General features: G+C 39.8%; 2 protein-coding genes across 3 annotated transcripts in view; both read left to right on the top strand.

Moving 5' to 3' along the window:
• The window catches only part of kcnn1a (potassium intermediate/small conductance calcium-activated channel, subfamily N, member 1a), a 65,456-nt gene extending 55,763 nt beyond the window's left edge, over positions 1-9,693 (top strand). Inside the window, exons 8-9 of one of the 2 annotated variants that reach the window (XM_084913100.1) lie at positions 2,512-2,581; positions 4,999-9,693. In XM_084913100.1, coding sequence (XP_084769226.1) covers positions 2,512-2,581; positions 4,999-5,304 — 376 coding nt within the window. In that variant the 3' untranslated portion in view covers positions 5,305-9,693. Of the gene's footprint in view, positions 1-365; positions 2,582-4,998 lie in introns of those variants that run through there. The other variant, XM_084913101.1, reaches the window with a different exon arrangement.
• Positions 9,694-9,803: 110 nt separating this feature from the next.
• Positions 9,804-18,233, top strand: LOC146367408 (MARVEL domain-containing protein 2-like). Its single transcript, XM_084913102.1, has 6 exons — positions 9,804-13,194; positions 13,851-15,023; positions 16,886-17,073; positions 17,158-17,329; positions 17,402-17,452; positions 17,770-18,233. The coding sequence occupies exons 2-6, from the start codon at positions 13,926-13,928 to the stop codon at positions 17,884-17,886; spliced, it is 1,626 nt and encodes a 541-aa protein (XP_084769228.1). The 5' UTR covers positions 9,804-13,194; positions 13,851-13,925; the 3' UTR covers positions 17,887-18,233.
• The last annotated feature ends 2 nt before the right edge of the window (positions 18,234-18,235 follow it).

The raw sequence follows: 18,235 nt of genomic DNA, 5'->3' as shown, positions 1-18,235 counted from the left end.
TAATACCACATAGTTGTGTATATCTGATAGTATCAACAATGCTGTTTTCCCACAATGTCCTCTCCTTGAAGACCATTTCCTTTGATTGTCATACACATATGTAAGCTCTCACAGATGGACACATACAGAGCGTGCGTGCGCACACACGTACACTCACGCACACACACACACACACATACACACAAACACTCTGCAATCTAGTGTAATGGTCCTTCCTGTTCCCCTCCCTTGCCCCCCTCTCCCCGCGACCCTCTTTTTACCCTGTGCTTACAGTGAGAAGTGTAATGGTTTTCGCTCGTTTCGTGAATGTTGTGGGGTTAAAAATCTGTACTGTGTTCTGTCTTTGTTTTGCTCTATCACCGCAGAGCTCAGAAGTAAGTTGAGTCTTCTATGTATCCTCTTCCTACTGTTTCTTCAACATCCTCCTGCTCCTCCTCTCTCCATGTCTGCGTTCGACATGCATGTAAAAAAAAATAAAAAGTTTACTTGTTGCTAAAAAAAAAGAAGAAGAAGAAAAAAAGGATGGATGCTGAATTGCTGTTTTCGGTTGTGTTTTTTTTTTTTTACTTTACTTCAGTGTTCCATTTACTTCCCTCTCCCTCCCATTTCCCCCCTGACTTGAATGATCGAAAAGCATCCACATTGTCGATAGTGGAGGGCTGTCTGGAGAGAACGTGTGAAAGAAAAAGCATCTTGCGCAGAATGAGCTTGGAGCTTTGTTGGCTTGGCCAGCAGTTCATAATCATTGATGATGTAGTGTATATTGTTGCCCATGATTAATATAGCTGCTCTGGGGCTATATTAACCTGCATCAACAGAACTCATCCTACACTCCTGAAGGTTTTGTGATGACATAAATAAGCACAGTGTTCTACCCTGTAGTTCTAATGTGGATCAAATGCTTGCTGTTGATTTAGTCTTGATTTATGCTGTTTTTTCCCTTTCTAATATGAGATCAAACAACAAGGCCTTGTACATGACATCAATAGGATGGCACACAAGGCACAGCGCAACATGTACATTGGGGTTTTGTAGAACAAAATTGTACTCAAAATGTGTTACGCTAATAAGTAGAGCTTTTACCTCAAATAGTCCCAATTCTTCGACAGCCATAAGGGATGACAAAGCCGGGCAAACAGACACATACGAGCTGGAGCAGTTTCCCACAGAGATAGAGCCGTAAGCGAGCAGTCTCACTCTGCTCTGATATACTGATTTGCACATGAATAAATGCCCTTGAATGTCATCCTGTCTCATAATTTGCCGAACAGGGAAATTCTTCCCCTCGCACATTCAGATGATGGCTGTGTGATGCCACTGCTAACAATGGCATATTATGCACATCAGCGTTAACAGTTCTTACAGAGCCATAATGTATTTGATTAGAGATAAGGAGGCGCTTTGTTGAAGGCATCACAAAACATGTCCAATGTATCATCGTGCAGCATTTCATTTAAAATGTTTGAAATGTCAATGTTGCCGTATGTTCAGCAGTGTCATTAGGCAGTTTATTTCTGGCAAGTTTCATCCTTTATCTGTGGCATCCACACATACACACATCAGCTCATGCACATATGCACTCTCTCTCTCACACACACACACTCACAATATCCAGCACTGAAAACACTCAACTCGTTTCATTGTGCACAAAGTCAGTCATAGTCACTGCACGCTTACTGAATGACCAGTGTGTATATCTGAAGTCCTACCACTGAGCTGTGTGTAGCACTGACAAAGGGCATGCCATCTTTTTCCTTTTTTCAATGTCTTAGTTTTGGAAAGAGATGGGAATGTTTTGATTTCAAACAGGTTTTGGGATTTTCTTGTATGGAAGCATATTGCATTCTTGCTCACAGGGGCATTTTTAACTCCTAATAATACATTTCTTTCACGTATTGAGCTCCTTTTCCCACTTTTTCAAAAACTGATTCTTTTTTTGGCTTGTAACAAGATCATCTCTCACTATTAGCATCATTTCTCATTACAACAAAAATACTTGCTGCCACCTGCTGCTTAAAGGACTGTAACGTTGTGAAAAAAAGATCTTGTTATAACAAAAAAAGAGCTAGCTTAAACATGATAAACAGTCTATTTTTTTTTTTCAAAATGAGTGTAGTATGCTTCTGTAATTTTGCATGTTTTGGTTGGTATTGTATTGACCAAGACCAGGAATGCCTTTAATATATATTTATATGCATACACTTCCATATATGTGTATAAATATAAATACATAAAGAAAATATTTACAATGCATGTCTTACTTTCTTTTCAATGTCATCAGTGAAAGAAGTGTCCTGATAAAACATTTGTTGTTCCTCCTCCTCCTCCTTTCTTTTCTATTGGCCCTCTCTGCCCCTCAAAAACCTGTCTCTCTGTGCTCTACTCCTTCAAACTACCCTCCTTCCCCTTCTTCACTCTGCTCTCCTCTCTTCCTTGCTGTCATCTCTTTCCTTTTGTCCACATTCTCCTTCCCTGTTTTTCATGTTCACACCTCCTTGTGCGTCCACTCAGACTGCGCAGTGTTAAGATGGAGCAAAGGAAACTCAATGATCAGGCTAACACCTTGGTGGACCTGGCAAAGGTAAGTTTTCCAAGTTAAAAATCTAACTTAATCATTTGAAGGTTTTGATATAATTTGTGCTGTGATGATTTTAACTTGCCGTTGCAAATCCTTCTCAGGAAGGGCCCAAGCAGGCTCTTTCCAAGGACATAAACTACAGGGAACCCCAAGGTTTTGTCCTAGGATATTTTCAGTGTTCTCCCCGTGCACTTAAAAATTGTAGCGTCTTTAGCTTACCGCATAAAGCTGATAGGTGAGCCGATCCTGGGACTGCATCAAGTTGTACATTCTTTTTCTTTTTCTTTTTTTTTGAATAGTCAGCAAAAAACCCTAGGAAAATAGGGTTGTGCCATATCATATCATCTGCAAATACATAATAAAAAAGCACCATATCATTACTATACCCAAGGCCTGTGTTTACATTCCCCAGCACACAGAATAACGAGACAAGCCTGGCATGTCTGAGAGCAAGAGCGTGTATCATCCTCTGATGACGATTTGGTAACAAAAAGGAAGCTACTTCAACAACTAGCAGCAAAGCTCACTACTTTGCAAAATATGCAAGAAAACCTTTCAGACTGAAGGTGGAAACAACTAACTTTTTATATTACTTCAGGCAAAAACACATTGAGTACAACCAGGCTTCAGAGGAGGAAATAATAGCAACTTTTTATATGAGACCCAAATGTAAACAAATAACTTGAGCAAACATTGCTGGACTACTTGCTAATTCTACTGCATATGAAAGGAAGAGCAAATGGTGGATAGAAATTACTGATGTGATTATGTGGTTGAAAAGCAGGGTTTTAAGCAACTGGTTAAAATGCTTGGCCCAAGATGCAACATCCCAGGTAGACAATATGTGCAGCTCTTGAAGTGTTAGAAGATTAAGATTGCTTTAGTTGTTCAGGCTTCAACATTTGAAAGGAGTGCTCTTTTTAATCTAATACTTAATAGTTTTTGAGGGCTAATACAAATGTCAAACATTACGCCATTCAGTACAGGTCATCAGTTTCATTCTTAAATAAAACTTTTAAAACTTTTACTGTTATGTTATCTATAGAAGGTTTGCGGGAGAAGATGAAAATACAATCAGTCAGAATCAATTCTAACTTTATTTCATGGACTATTTTCTCTGTTTTTTGGCAAATTAAGCTCCTATAGAAATCATTAAAGTGGTAAAGTTATTGTACACAATAAATAATATAATTGATATTTATTTATTTTATTTATTATGTCTCCATTGTTAACTCCTTGTCAAATTTCATGTTTGACATTATCATACCATTTTAAATTGAATGTAACATCTACGCATCACATCAAATCAAACGGCACCTGCACTGCCTTAAAAAGTGATCTTGGCCAAGCTAACTCTTTGGAGAATGAACCCTAATGCGAGACTATTCAGTTTGAAGAACCTGAACCTGATGACACACTGTAAACAGCATCTGTCCATAAGAGGCTGAATACAGAAATGCTTCAGTAGCTTCTGTCTGGCTGTACAGATGTCAGCTGAGGCACCAGAGCTGAGAGGGGGTTCAAAGGGAGGTGCATGGCTGCATTGACTTCATTTGATGTGGATGGCATTTGCACTCCAGTGTGTATTTTAAAAGGTTCCAAGGCCAATCGCTTTAATGTGTGTTTACGTGCGCCTTACTGTGCTCAATGGTCAGATCAATCTGCATACACCCTACAGTGGCTCAGCTTTATTTTCAAGCCCCATAGAGATATAAACCTTTCACATCTGGATTTTAGATTTGATTTCTGAGGGGCACACATGCCTGGAGACCCTACATGAGTATTTTGTAATCTCTGCAGATGACTGTTAAATTGCAAATCTTATAAAATGCTCTGTGATGTTGAAGAATGCAATATATTGTATATAATGTGTGATTAATTTTGCAATATCGAAAACTGCTTAATTGAGATGCAAGGTTTACTTGCAGATGCCACATGCTGAGCTGGCCAGAACTGCATGAACTGTTAAGCAATAAGTACCTAAATACTAGAGATGCTTTTCATTATATAAATGAGTTGTGTCAAGCAAACACATAAAGGATTAAAGACCTTCAGGAGCTATAAATGGATTGGAGAAGTTGGTTGTAAAATCTATGGGAAGATAAAATCTATGCTGACTTGCTGAAACTTTACAGCTCCCCTTCCTACTGCTTCCTTTAAATTATTTCCTCCTCTGCTGTAATATATTTACTGTAGTTGTCTACTCATGGAATTTATTATTACTGTTACATTAAGTTTTTTTTTTTCCTTAATCACTATATGTGTCCTACTGTATATCATCTCCTAATTTTAGTTGTTGCAACAAGTTGTGAAACAGCTTCTTAATGTTTCTATCTTGCCTCTTCCTCCCTTGTCCCTCCTGTCTATGTCCTCCTGTTCCTTCTTGTCCCAAAACACATTTACTGTCTCTCCTTCATTAGACCCAGAATGTGATGTATGACCTGGTGTCGGAGCTGCAGGAACGCAGTGAGGAGCTGGATAAGCGCATCGGCACATTGGAGGACAAGCTGGACTCAGTGACAGGCAGCCTGCAGGCACTGCCCTGCCTCATCTCGCAAGCCATAACCCAGCAGCAGCAGGACTTCCTGGACGGCTTTGTTCACCGCTTTCGACCCGCTTCGCTAGCCTCTGAGCGTTCCGAACGCTCCGAGCGATCCTGGACTTCCACCGCCCGTAGGCGGCGCTCTCCCTCCACAGCACCACACACCTCCTCTGATAGCGGATAACCTTGACAAATCTTCTGTAATCACCTTTGAGCCCCACCTTTCCCAAACCAACGTGTCGCCTCATTCTGTCCCATCCAATTCTGTCTCATATCTGCTGGCAAGTCCATGTCTGGACTAATAATGAACCCACATCTTGGTCCGTGACCTGATCCTTGTCCTTTCCCTCCCACTCATTCCTTCCTCTCCACCTAATGAAAAAAAAAATCCAGAAAACCAGTTTCTCTGTGACTGAGCCTCTCAGCACAGGCCTGATTAGAGCTACTCGAAAAGAACAAAGAAAAGCAAGCAAAGACTTAAATCAAGAAAAAACAAATGCATCCAAAAAAGAAAAATAGAAAAAAAAATTACAAACTGAGATAAAGTAGAGATATGGTTTATGTTTTAGCCATTGTATGGCTGTCCAAGTTAGCTTTTTTTGTAAAAGCCCTTGTATAGTTAAAAAAAAAAAGAAAAAGACTGAGTTCAGGGTTGCTGAGGTGAGAGCTGGCTATCACACCGGAGAGTCCTTAACAACAAGGGGGGAAGTTGGTCTGTGGAGCTGAGGGCCTTGGCTCACCTGCTGGCCCTCTGAGGCCATGGAGGACATCTGTCCACCCATCTGTCCGTCTACCTGTTTGTCCGGTGAGGAGAACAAGACAAACCATTGGACTTCCCTTTCAAATGACTAGTGTCATGGATTCTTTCCCATAGTTTAGGGTGAAAGCTTTAGGAGAGGCTACAAAAGCTCTGACTTCAGGTCAGTGATTGAAAATGCACTTAAAGGGGAGGAGAAACTGTTACACAAATAAATAGCAATGGGGATGCATATGGCATTACTACTGGGTAGGAAAAATGATCACTATTGCCAACTTCAAGGTATCAGCTTCCTTGTTCTTACCAAGGAAAAAAATGAGAGCGACTATCTTTTTTAGTTACATATTGACATGTGATTTTTCAGTGCCTGAATGTATAAATAGTAGAGGGTTATTTAATTACTAATTTCAGAGCTTTTTTACGATGTTAACAGTCTAAATACAACATTGCATTCCTTTTTCAGATACATTCCTCTCCAAAACTTTAAAGAAAATGTCTAACATGCATAACATTGCCTCCATTACACTGCAACTCTAAATGTTTTGAAAACCTGTTTTTCTATTTCTAACACAGCGACAAATGGAGAAGAACAGCGAGAAACCCGTGGCGAGACAGATTGAGAGCATATTTGTGTGTTTCAGAGAACAAGTTCACTTTAAGCTCAATGCTGCACACTCATACACAACAAATATGAAATATGTAGTAGTCTACCTTTCTCACTACCACTAATTAGAACTTCCTGTGGTCTTCAGAAAATTGCATGGCTTGAGGTCTGCTGGGATACAGGCACAAACACATCACTGGTCAAACTGAGTAACGAACCCAGCTCTTTTGCATGGTTCTGTCCAGAAGTAGTTATGGATCACACCCAGATGGCTCTGGTTATTTATACACTTGGTTTCATTAGATTACCTTTGGTTTGTTGGTTGCTTTTCTTTTGTATTATATTTTTTAATTTTGTTTTCCCCCAATTTTTTATTTTGCGAGGATACCTGTGTTTTTTAGAGCTGCAGAACCTAGAGAATTGCAGCAAGTTGATCCTGTTTAAAATATGAAGAGAGATTTAAAAAAAAAAAAAAAAATCAGTATTACAAAAAAAATCCTCAAAAATACAAAAAATGCTGAAGAAACTTTTCGGGTTACAAAACAGTGAACTGATCTCAAAGTAAATAAACCATAGTTTTACAGTTAAAAAAAGAAAAAACGATTAAACTTATATGCTGTCTTGTAGTCTAGTATGTTATCACTGCCCCTCATGTCTGTACTTTAAATATAAAATTAGCTTTAGATTGGCTTAACTGGTGGGAGACTGCAAGATTAATTTTTGAGTATGTTGTCATCTACATGCGAAGGAATTTAAGTAATAAACACAAATTCACATTAACTACTTACATTCCTGAGTCCAGCCAGAATCAAAACAACCCGAGATATATGCTAGCTCTAGCTCCTCTTAAGCTATCGCTAGCATATTGTGTCACTATCTCCATTATGTAGATTATACTGGATGCACTGGGGGCTTTTTTGTGAGGTTTTTTTTTTCTCAGAGAGCTGCAGTGACTCATGGTTTGTAATGCTAGCACTGACTGGGAAAGTTTAGAAAAAGATGCATCAGGAGTTCACTGTGATATTGAACACAACACAAACTTTGACTAGTGAAAAACAGACTTAAAATGTACTTATCAAAGAAACTGAACAGCCAGTTTCTTAAAATATCTTTTAGTATGACAAGAACAAGACACAATACTCAGATAGACCCTTAATTATAGTTCAAGCTTTATTACAAATAAAGTCTAATTAAGTCAAAATTATTCCGAACAGTTGTTATAAACTGGGAAATTGGCTATAGGTACCAAATCCATTGTAAAGATTTTGCTTCTACTGTAAAATTGGGCATGTCTGTCAGAGCTTCTGAGTTTTGTCACTTTCAGTCTGTGGCTTCAATTGACTCATCAGGAGCATAAGCTAACTGGTTTCTAATACTAGCTTTATATTTACTGTACAGACCTGTAGCCTAAGTGGACAGCTCTCAGTAGTAAAGTATAACATTGAACTGTTCTTTGAGGCCTTTGCTTTGGTTATCTGAGTGGTACAGTGATGGATAAGAAGTGAGGGGGAAACATCTATGAAAGCATGCACTGGCATATTCTAGTGCTGTGATGACTTGCAAAGTTTAATTTGAAGACAAATATTTAGGATTTTCCCAGAGCACATTAGAACAGAACAGGAGGTCATCAGGTTAGCAGGCTAGGATGATTTAAACAGTAGATTATTTGAGTCCCAAAAGAACGCTAGTGCTAAATCTCATATTTGTGGTCCCTTAAGCAAATGGACAGTTGTAGGATCATTATTATTTCCATGGTCTTAATTATTTCCAAGCTGCTTTAGGCTTAACTGAGTCTAGGTCCAACCCTGTGAGAGAACAAACAGGTTTGCTATCTCACAGGCTCTGGATTGACCAGAGAGCACTTCTTTTAAGAATGTATTCAGTTTGCTACAAGTGCAACTTAATCGAGCATGAATATTAGCTTTTTCCCTTTCAACTTGAGTTGATGAAGCATGACTCTTTACTGCCCCCACCTTTAGCCTTTCCTATCTCAGAGTGCTACACTTCTCCCTAATAGTAGCCTATAAAGAGATCTATCATGCTTTTGCAGTCTCTGTTTCAATCAGTATCATCCAATTAGTCAGGATGGCTAAGCCTATCTGCTTGATTACAGCCTTACCTGCCTGTTCCTATCTAAGGTTTCCACCTTGTCATTACATCTGGTACGCCCTCACGTTTTTCATCTGTCATTATTAAGAATATCAGTCCCTCATACAAAAGTAGGCTTGACAGATGGCCTGCAGAAAAGACATTGAAGTGGTTCCAAAAAAAAAAAACCCCAAACAAAAAAAACTGCAAGGGAGGAAGAAGCAATGGAAACCCAGGTCATGTCCCATTTTGTACTTGGTGTGTAGTTACAACAGAAAGGATCACAGATGCTGGAGTCTCTTCCCCAGAGAGACATAACAATGCTGGTGTTAAGGACTTCATCGGGTGGCACGAAAAAAAGGAAAGACTTTGCTCATTCACTGACAGGAAGGTTATGAACAGCAAGATTGGGTGTCCTGTTAATATGACCTCATTGTAGATGTCACCATTTAAACAGGACAAAGGTGAAAAGGTAAAGGTAGGTGGCTGCCAGCATGTCATAGGTATGTAGTAAAAAAATGCCTAGAAATTACACGAGGGGATTGAAATTCTGGCAGTTACAAAAGAAACCCCCAAAAGACCTTTTATTGTTTTACATTTGCAGATAGGAAATTTAATCCAGGATCTGCTGTTCCTTACTCTGTTGTAATTGGTTTTCTTTGTATCCCATCACAAAGACCAGCCTAAACACCATTCTAATATTTACTGAACTGATCCTTTTCTAGAAGATGAAACACATACACAGTATTTCATAGTGAAGTGAGGGACATTCATGATGTTGCTCTGATAATGGTAGATAAGACAAAACGATTAACACATCCCGGACTTTTATTATAAGTAGGCTTTCGTCATAGAGCAGGCATCAGAACACACTTCTGCTGAGTACAGAGTGAACCCCCCACTCCCCAAAAAACTGAAAAAATGTAACCAAATCATTGTTCTGTGTACACTGCCACATGATGCATAATGTACGTAGTAGCACTGGAATAAATCAACTTTTAATGGATGGCAAATGGGTTTAACATGTTCTCTGTATACTGTTCATTGTTCCTTCATTTTGCAGGTGAACCTTTGTCCTAACAAGGAGAGACACCAAGGTCAACATTAAAGACTATCTTCATCTATGACCGTTATTCTTTCTTTTTCTTCCGCTGGGATTTGAAAATTCCGTTTTGAATAATCTTCCTAATGCTTTACTTCCCGTTTAATTTGCGTACTCCAATCTGAAACTTTCCCATGCCAGGGCCTCCCCAAGAGGGATGGAAAATGGCAGAAGCCCAAAGTCAAATGTGAGACTTGAAAGGTGGGTTGGCAAATGTGTTGACAGACGCAAACATCACACGTTTCGTCCTGTGAAACTGAGGCATGGGCCGTCCTAAAACATGATTACAGGAGGAAGTATTGATATAAACAGCACTCCAGAGGACACGCAGCTGCTGGGGCGCTGTTCCAAGGTGAACTGTGAGCTGTGCACAACACACACACTCGTACACAGCCATTAATGTTCAAATAACAAGCTACTATTCATGTCCACATGCACAAACAAGGCTCTGGCTGGTTAATTACAGTAAAATCTGCAGGGACTTGGCAGCAGACCGATATCCCGCAAAAGTGCCAGAGTCAGTCACCCTGTTGTTGTTGCTACACAACCCCAAAGACATGCAACCGTGGAAACACAGGGAACAGCTCCTCAACAATCCAATTAGTACAAAGTAATTAAAATATTGTTTTTATCCTCTAAAGTGATAACAATCATATGTGACATTGAATGCGCTCTCATAGAACTAAATCTCGCTTTACGGTGGAAACCAAAGTAGGAAAGAGAGGCAGAAATTGTGAAAGGTGCACACAAATTATGCCGCATGGCCATCCTTTCCTTCTCTAACAGTCTGTCTTAATAAACACATTTAATTCACTCAGCTTATCCTTGTGCTGAAGTGTGAAAAGCAAGCATAGTGGCATTAAATTACCAGCAATCTCCCCTAGAGGGTACTGAAGCTCAGCCAAACAGTGAGGAAACAGGAGATGGAGTCATGTTGCAGAGGACTGAAGATCACCCTTGGAGTTTGGAATTACAGGGGGAAGAAGAATCAGCATATAGGATCCTGAAGAGCATAGTTTGAAAAGATCCTATGGGGAAAACTTGCAGAAGACCTGTGGAAGTGTTTTTATTAAGTTATTAAATTTATTACAAGGCCGACTTTTCTCAGGAACGAGCAGCTAGGAGCTGCATTATGCTTAATGCCCTGCATATAGCTTTCAACTAATGTGGTTTGGCATACACTTGGGGAAATCAGAGAGAGTATTGATTTTGGTTTTGGTGTAGTGGTGGAGAGTGGGTGTGAAGGGCCTTTTCATTCCACCAAATGTTTTTTTGAGTGTCACTTATTTCAGCATCCATCATTTCTCTTTCTGTCTTTTTAGCTCTATCTGTATCTTTTCATCTGCTGCCCATTTTTTCTCTTTCTGAGATCCGAACAGAATGAACGGCTGCAAATGAGGCTGCTTGCTGGAAGCTGCCATTGCTTCTCTGCTTCATTTAGCAGTGAAAGAAGGCGGCAGCTCTTTTCAAAACTCTCAAACCATATGCTAGGACTTCAACTGTGAAAGTGTACATGCACTTTATATTGCGTATGTGTATGTTCACACTCACACATGCTTGGCTAGCTGGATGTTTTCCACTTGAAAGGATCATTTCAGCCAAGGCTAAAAACTCAGATTGGTACACATACAGTATTGTTCTTGTTTCTGTGTAGGCCTAGTTTCCCTATCGACTTAACACAGAGTCAGCTAGCATGATTCATTGCTGCCTCATTTGTAAATTTTTGCTCATTTAGTACATAAGTGGTTCTCAAATTGGGGGGCTAGCTCCATCAGTAGGCGCAATAAATGTTGTTTATGATAAAACCATGATGATCGACACTGTTATTTCCAATCTAAGCTGACACACTGAGACTACATCACACCTCACAAGGACTCACTCTTCACTCTATTGCCCATTATTTACATCAGTAAATAATCAGCAAAGCCAGTGGTAATGGTTTGGCCGGTAATGACAGGTTATTCATATCAAACAGCTGACTCATTAAACCTTTGCTACCTGCTCTCTTGACAGCAAAGACCAAGCAGGTATTTAGGTTGTCATAGAATTAAGCACTTAGTTAAAAAAAAATCATAAAGTGGAAGTTGAAAAATATTCAATTTTGTACCATTTGATGATGGTGATGGCATTATGCTTATATTTAGATCAGTAAAATTCTGCCTGAGTGTGAGGCATGTACCTTTTTCAGTTTCCAAACCGAGAGGCACTGTACTAAGCTAGCAGTATTATCTCATATAATAATATATTTAAACATGCTTTTGCATTGTCCTCCATATTATATGCAGTTGAGTAGGTGCCTGTGTTGCAGCAGTGGACAACTATGGTAATCCCAAATGAGGTTTAGGTCCACCAACTCCCTATGCACTTGATAGAGTTGTTCAAATTATAAGATCATTGTACTGTATAGGTTATGAGTACTGCTTTGTGTGTGCGTGCGTGCTTTCTGTAGGTGGGGAGGGGTGGTGGACTACAGATGTCCTTGCCCCGAGCTTTCTCTACATGAAAATCTGTTTTGGAACAATCGCTGGCACCGAGTGATGCCACGCTATACAGCAGGAATGATTCCTGGAATCAGCTGTGGAGGGTTAAATGATACATAAAAAGACATGTATCACAATGTCATCGCTTATGGGAAGTGTTCCAGTAACACTTTAGAGACGTCATCACCAAAGCCTGCAGTTTCATCTACAACTAAATGTATTTTATGAATTTAGCTCAGAGGACATGACTAATCTTAAAACGCAGATTGTAGCCATTATTCACAGGGCCACGTCTGAATACACTCAGTGCAACACTGAAAAGGTAACTGGGAAAGATAGCCACATTAAATGGGATAAAGAGACAAACCAAACTCAGAGCAGGAGAAGCATGGGAGCCTGCTGCCCTCTAGTGCCAAATACCCAGCTCCCAGTCTAACACAAAGTCACAGCTGAGATGAGAATGAATAATTCATAAATGATGGGATGATAAAGCAGTATTATACCAATGCAAGATACGAGATGTAATTGATAATATGGGTCTCTTATCAAACACTTTCTCATCTCTAAAAAGAAAAGTGAAATCTCATGGACAAACTCCTGTTGCTGATAGTCTTAAGTGATATGCGTAATGCTTTAAGAACTGCTGACGTGATGAACTTTTGTGTGTACCCAGGAGTCCCTGATCCAGCATTAATTACTAGATTGTGCACTTTTTTCCCCACTCTTTTAACCTATTTTTATCAGCAAAGCGCCAACATCATGCACTCCATGAATGTCAACAGTTTCAGCCACTCTCTCTCCCACAGATTAACCTAGCAGTGCCAGTCAGCACCAGCGCAGGGGCGGTTCAGGTTTAATGTTTAAGCTTTTAGTACCACCTCTTTTGTACACACACATTAGCCAATCTCCCTGTGTGCGCTAAACCAGGCGTGAGTCACCCGAGAGATTGAAGAGAGTGAACTGTGTGGGCCTGCTGGACAGTTGCGGCTCAAAAATCCCGTGAGATAGTGCCATCTCTACGTGACCAGAGAGTTGGGGTCAAGGTAAGCTGTTGGATTTGACATTTGAAAAACAAATGTAGAATCAGGTGTCCCGTTTTTTTAAAATTCAGCGATAGTATCACGACAGTAGTGAAGTACACGGAGCCGCAGCATTGTGTGAGTCACAACTCACACAAGTCCTCTGTAATTAGCAAAGCCCAAGCAGCACTGGAGTCATGTTGGGGTCTTTTTTGGAGTTGTTGTATTCCAGCAGTTTGTGGTGTATGTGTCGTGCTGTTTGGCATGGTGTGACTAATGGCTTTCCACTAACACAACTGTCTTTTAGAAATCTTGAATCGAGGCTTTCCTTCATTTTCCATTCAATATAGAAATATTGTGTCACCATATATTTGCAACTGGTTCAGGAGGTCTATACCTCACTGTATAAGAATCTGACATTTGTGTTTATCGGGAAGGGTTTTATTTTTAACTATATCCTGTAAATTTTAATTCAGTAGTAGAAACCCACAAATGATTATCTGTCTATCGATCTATCGATCTATCAATCTATCTATGTATACACACACATATATATATAGATATATACATACATATATATGTGTATACACATATATAGCTTCATTTCTACCCTAATAAACTGATATACAGATGTTTGAATGTTATTTGTAGAATGCTACTATTCTTTCTCTTTCCCACAGCTTCTCTTTGTCTTGCCGTGGTAAAGATTCTGCGATTACGTTTTTTCCAATGAATTCCCAAAATCAGCCCACAGCATGAAATCATTCAAGAAACAAGACCACGAGGGTGTGGTCGGGTCTTCCACCATTAAAGATCCACCAGTTGCTGTATGGGTTACTCACACACCCACACCGGATAATATCACAGATGATGGTGAGGATGATGCGACCTCCACAGGTCGCACATCCAGTTCTCCACCTTATGCTGAGCAAGAGAAAGAAAAAAAAGGAAGCCTGAAAGACAGATTGAAATCCCTCATCCCTCAGTCATGGGGCAAAAAATGGACAAAAGAAAGTGACTCTGAAGCCAGCACAACTGGTATCCAGATCCTACCCAATGGGACCAGAGTGAGCCCCCCTGTAAGTCCCTTGGTGGAGCGTCGGAACTGGAATGAATCTCTGGGAAGCTCCAGTCACAGTTCACATAAGCCTTTGATAAGAGAGAGTCCCACTGACGGTCTCTTTGGTCACGTCCCAGTAGAGGAGTCGCTACTGTCCAGCATCCACCCTGCAGAGTATTACGCTGAGAAGGTGGAGGTCTACAAGCAGAAGTACTCTTATTTGAAATCATGGCCGGGATTGCTCAGGCTTCTAGCTGGACTTCAGCTCCTATTTGGAGGAATGGTTTTTGCGTGTGTCATTGCTTACATTCAGAAAGACAGTGAATGGTCCAACAGCTACGGACTCTATAACGGTGTATACAACAATGGGATGGGCCTGTCTGGGTACAGCTACAGAGGTCCTATGACTCCTTTCATTCTAGCTGTAGCTGGAATCTCATGGATCCTTACTCTGTGTCTCCTGGTGGTGGGAATGACAATGTACTATCGCACTATACTTCTCGACTCCTCGTGGTGGCCCCTGACAGAGGCCTTCATCAACGTGGCTCTTTTCCTGTTCTACATGGCAGCAGGGATAGTTTACCTGAACGACTTGAATCGCGGGGGGCTATGCTACACAACAATAGGTATTAACCCCATCGTCGCGAATCTGTGTCGGGTTGATGGTGGCCAGATGGCAGGAACAGCTTTCATCTTCATCAACATGGCCCTGTATCTAGGAAGCTTCCTGGTATGTCTGAAGATGTGGAGGCATGAAGCTGCACGTAGAGAGAGGCAGTATTTTGAGAACCAGGTACAGATTTTTACTCCTCTGTAAACAAATATGAAATACAAGGTCAGGTCTTCTAAATCTGAAGAATGACTGAAATACATTTCAAAGCTGCATATATGAAGGTATCCTCATGAATACAGTGCAGTTAAATTCTCTGTGAAAGGCTAATATAGTGGAAACCCACCTTTAAATTGCTCATCATTACAGTTTTTTCTGTTAAAGTTGGTTAATATTTAGCTCATTTCTTGTGTGGCAGATGAAGTTTGGGCATGACTTTTCTACTTTTGTCATTATTTGGGGTTTTAAATGTTATTTATTAGGCAGAGGTTGTCTGCCTCTCTGTGTTACCCCTGTGACAACTTGGCATCCTGTCTAGAGTGTACCCTGCCTCTCACCTCATGACAGCTAGGATAGGCTCCAGGCCCCCCATGACCCTACATTGAATAATAATAATAGAGGGTGGCTGGATTGATAGATATGTATTAGTTCAACAGTCAGGGATGTTATGAATAACAGCAAACATACTGTATGTAACTTTATTGTCAATTTGTCTGCAGCTAATTCCACCAACAGACAAGTCCTTGAAGTGAGAGTGAATTTTAAAGAACAGAGTTGCACCTGCAAATGTAGCTATCACCTGCATCTTTGGCACAAGGGCAACTACTGTAGCAGTCTGGCGGAGACAGACTGTGTGGACTGACAAAAAGGACCCAAAACGCAGACTCCAAGGAACAGGGAACAAAACTTGAATATTAACAAAAAGCAAGTCGTTTAATATGGCTGATTTAAAAAAAAAAAAAAAAAAAAAAAAAAGTACAAAAACAAAAGGTAGAGGCACACAGGAAAAAACCTAACTAGAACTAAACTGGGAAAATTAACTGCTGAACAAAAAACAAAGAACAAAACCTTGAACATGGAAAAATCCTGGAACCATGACGTGGAACAACAGACGACATGACAACGAATGAACAGAACACACAGACTAAATAGACACAAGGGTGATTAGGGGAAGTGGAAACACATGGGGAAACAGCTGACACTAATCTGACATAACCAGGAAGCAAAGCTGACTATACTGACACAGGACACAGACCTTCAACATAAAACAGGAAACATGAGACGCAGACATGACAATACAAACTAACTTCATGAAACACATGAAGTTAGAGGGAAACTTAAATACAAGGGTAGAAAACACAAAGGGAATCTAATAAACAAATGAACTTCGCCAACCTAATGAACTTTAAACATACACTATAAACATCAAAATAAACTAAAACTCGAAACCCTGGGTCAAAAGACCCAGGATCGTGACAGCTACTTTGTTCCAGTAACAATACTGATAATGATAAAATAACATCAGCACTGCTCCCATGACCATATCATTTCCCCACTGGCAAATAAACAGGTCTAAGAGGGCTGCCTGGTCTGTGACGTTGCAGGTTTGATAGAGCTAAATAGAAATATCAGATACACAGATGATTGGAGGTTTAGCAAAATATATCCCATGAGTAACCCACAGCAAATATTTGAAGCATGAAACAAGAATGAAGCAAATTAGTTTTCAATGTATGGCCTTTCCAGCTGTTGACAACAACATCTGGGCCACTGTAGGCTAACAAAACAACCATCGCCACATAACCTGTGCAGTAAACATGTCTCTATAGTCTTCTGTAATGGCGTGTTGGGATAATATGTATAGTAATGTCAAATAAGAAAGGATGAGAAGCCAGATGTGAACATAATAGTTCCATTAAAGAAATGCAGCTTTATTTTTCAAAATAAAAGCCTTCATGTAATGATGGCACATGCCAGTATAGTGTTGTGAACATCTTGTTCATTTGTTTTGTATTTGCCAAATGATGTTTTTCTTTTACCTTCAGCCTCAGGAGGAGTTTCAACAGTCCATCCCACTCAAACCGGTAACAACAAAACGCATATCATTCAGGGATGATGAAGCTGACAAAGCGCTGAGTAAAGATTATAACAATCGGGATAATCTCCTACACGAAGTCCAAAGGAATCCAGTCAATCTGAACCCCAAAGTGCACATCATTGCAGACTACATCATGTAAGTTAGCATTTATATGTTGAATCACACCATTAGATCGAAACATACAGAGAATCAGTTTTACTGTGTGTCTCCTTTCTGTAGCAAGTATCCAGAGATCAGCTGTGTGGAGGAAAGGGAAAAGTACAAAGCAGTTTTCAATGATCAGTATCAGGAATACAAAGACCTTCACAGAGACATCAGTGCTACTCTGAGTAAGTTCAGAGAGCTGGATCTCATGATGGAACGACTCCCCAGAGAGACAAGCAGCAAAGAGGTGAGATTCATCCCGACCTCCCATCGGTTTTCCTTTTTTATATGGGAATTAATTACTTTGTTATTCATATAGGACCAACGCAGGATTCAAAGTATTGTAAAGAAGTATCACCAGAAAAGGAATGTAAGTGACAAATTTATTTTATTTATTTATTTTTTTACCTTTTTTTCTATGTTTTTTTAATGACAGTATAAACCGCGATTTCTACAGCTGCTCACTCTGAAATCAATTGTAGCAATTTTCAAATTTAACCATAGAGGTATTAGAGTTCTGTGTTCTGCCCAGGTAACAGTAGCTTTTATTCGATAATTGTCTACTGATGCAAATAATTCTGAAAAATCATGTTTAACACAGATCAATTACGGAATGAATCAGTAAGAAAGGTTGGAAATAGAGTTTTCAGGCATTAATCAGCAGACTGTTGTGTGCATGTTTCGCAGGACCCTACTTTCCTAGAGAAAAAGGAACGCTGTGACTACTTGAAAGCCAAATTGAGCCACATTAAAAACAGAATCCGTGATTATGACCAGGAGACCATGGCAGATGGTCAGACATGAAGAAGATCAGAAACAAGTGTCCACAGCAACTGATGAACTGATGAAATAAAAACACTTTTTAAAATCTCTGCTTCTGTCTTGTGTGACAGACAACATTCTTCCTTCTGGAAAAGTCTGATTGTTGCACATCATTGTATTTTCTTGTAAAATTAGATCAATGTTTACACAAATTCTGGTTTGTGACATGATTATATTACTTGGGCTACAACATTATAAGAGATGCTTCTTCTGTAGAGCTTTGACTTGACGGTTTTGTGTTTCTAAACACTTTCTTGTCATTTCTGTGAAGGCCGAGCAATGTTCACATGCTTGATGTAGAAATAAAATAAAGTTTAAGGATTGTTATATA

Source organism: Perissodus microlepis, chromosome 18, assembly GCF_051167445.1.
Source record: "Perissodus microlepis isolate ML-2025 ecotype Zambia chromosome 18, ASM5116744v1, whole genome shotgun sequence".
Taxonomy (NCBI): Eukaryota; Metazoa; Chordata; class Actinopteri; order Cichliformes; family Cichlidae; genus Perissodus; species Perissodus microlepis.
Note: the sequence above shows the minus strand (reverse complement) of the source record. Positions and strands in the feature narration are given on the sequence as shown.

Excerpts from the sequence above, each read along its gene's own strand:
- LOC146367408 (XM_084913102.1), top strand. The coding sequence starts at position 13,926 with ATGAAATCATTCAAGAAACAAGACCACGAGGGTGTGGTCGGGTCTTCC. Across the intron at positions 17,330-17,401 it reads GAGAGACAAGCAGCAAAGAG|GACCAACGCAGGATTCAAAG; the intron begins GTGAGATTCATC and ends TTATTCATATAG. Across the intron at positions 17,453-17,769 it reads AGTATCACCAGAAAAGGAAT|GACCCTACTTTCCTAGAGAA; the intron begins GTAAGTGACAAA and ends CATGTTTCGCAG.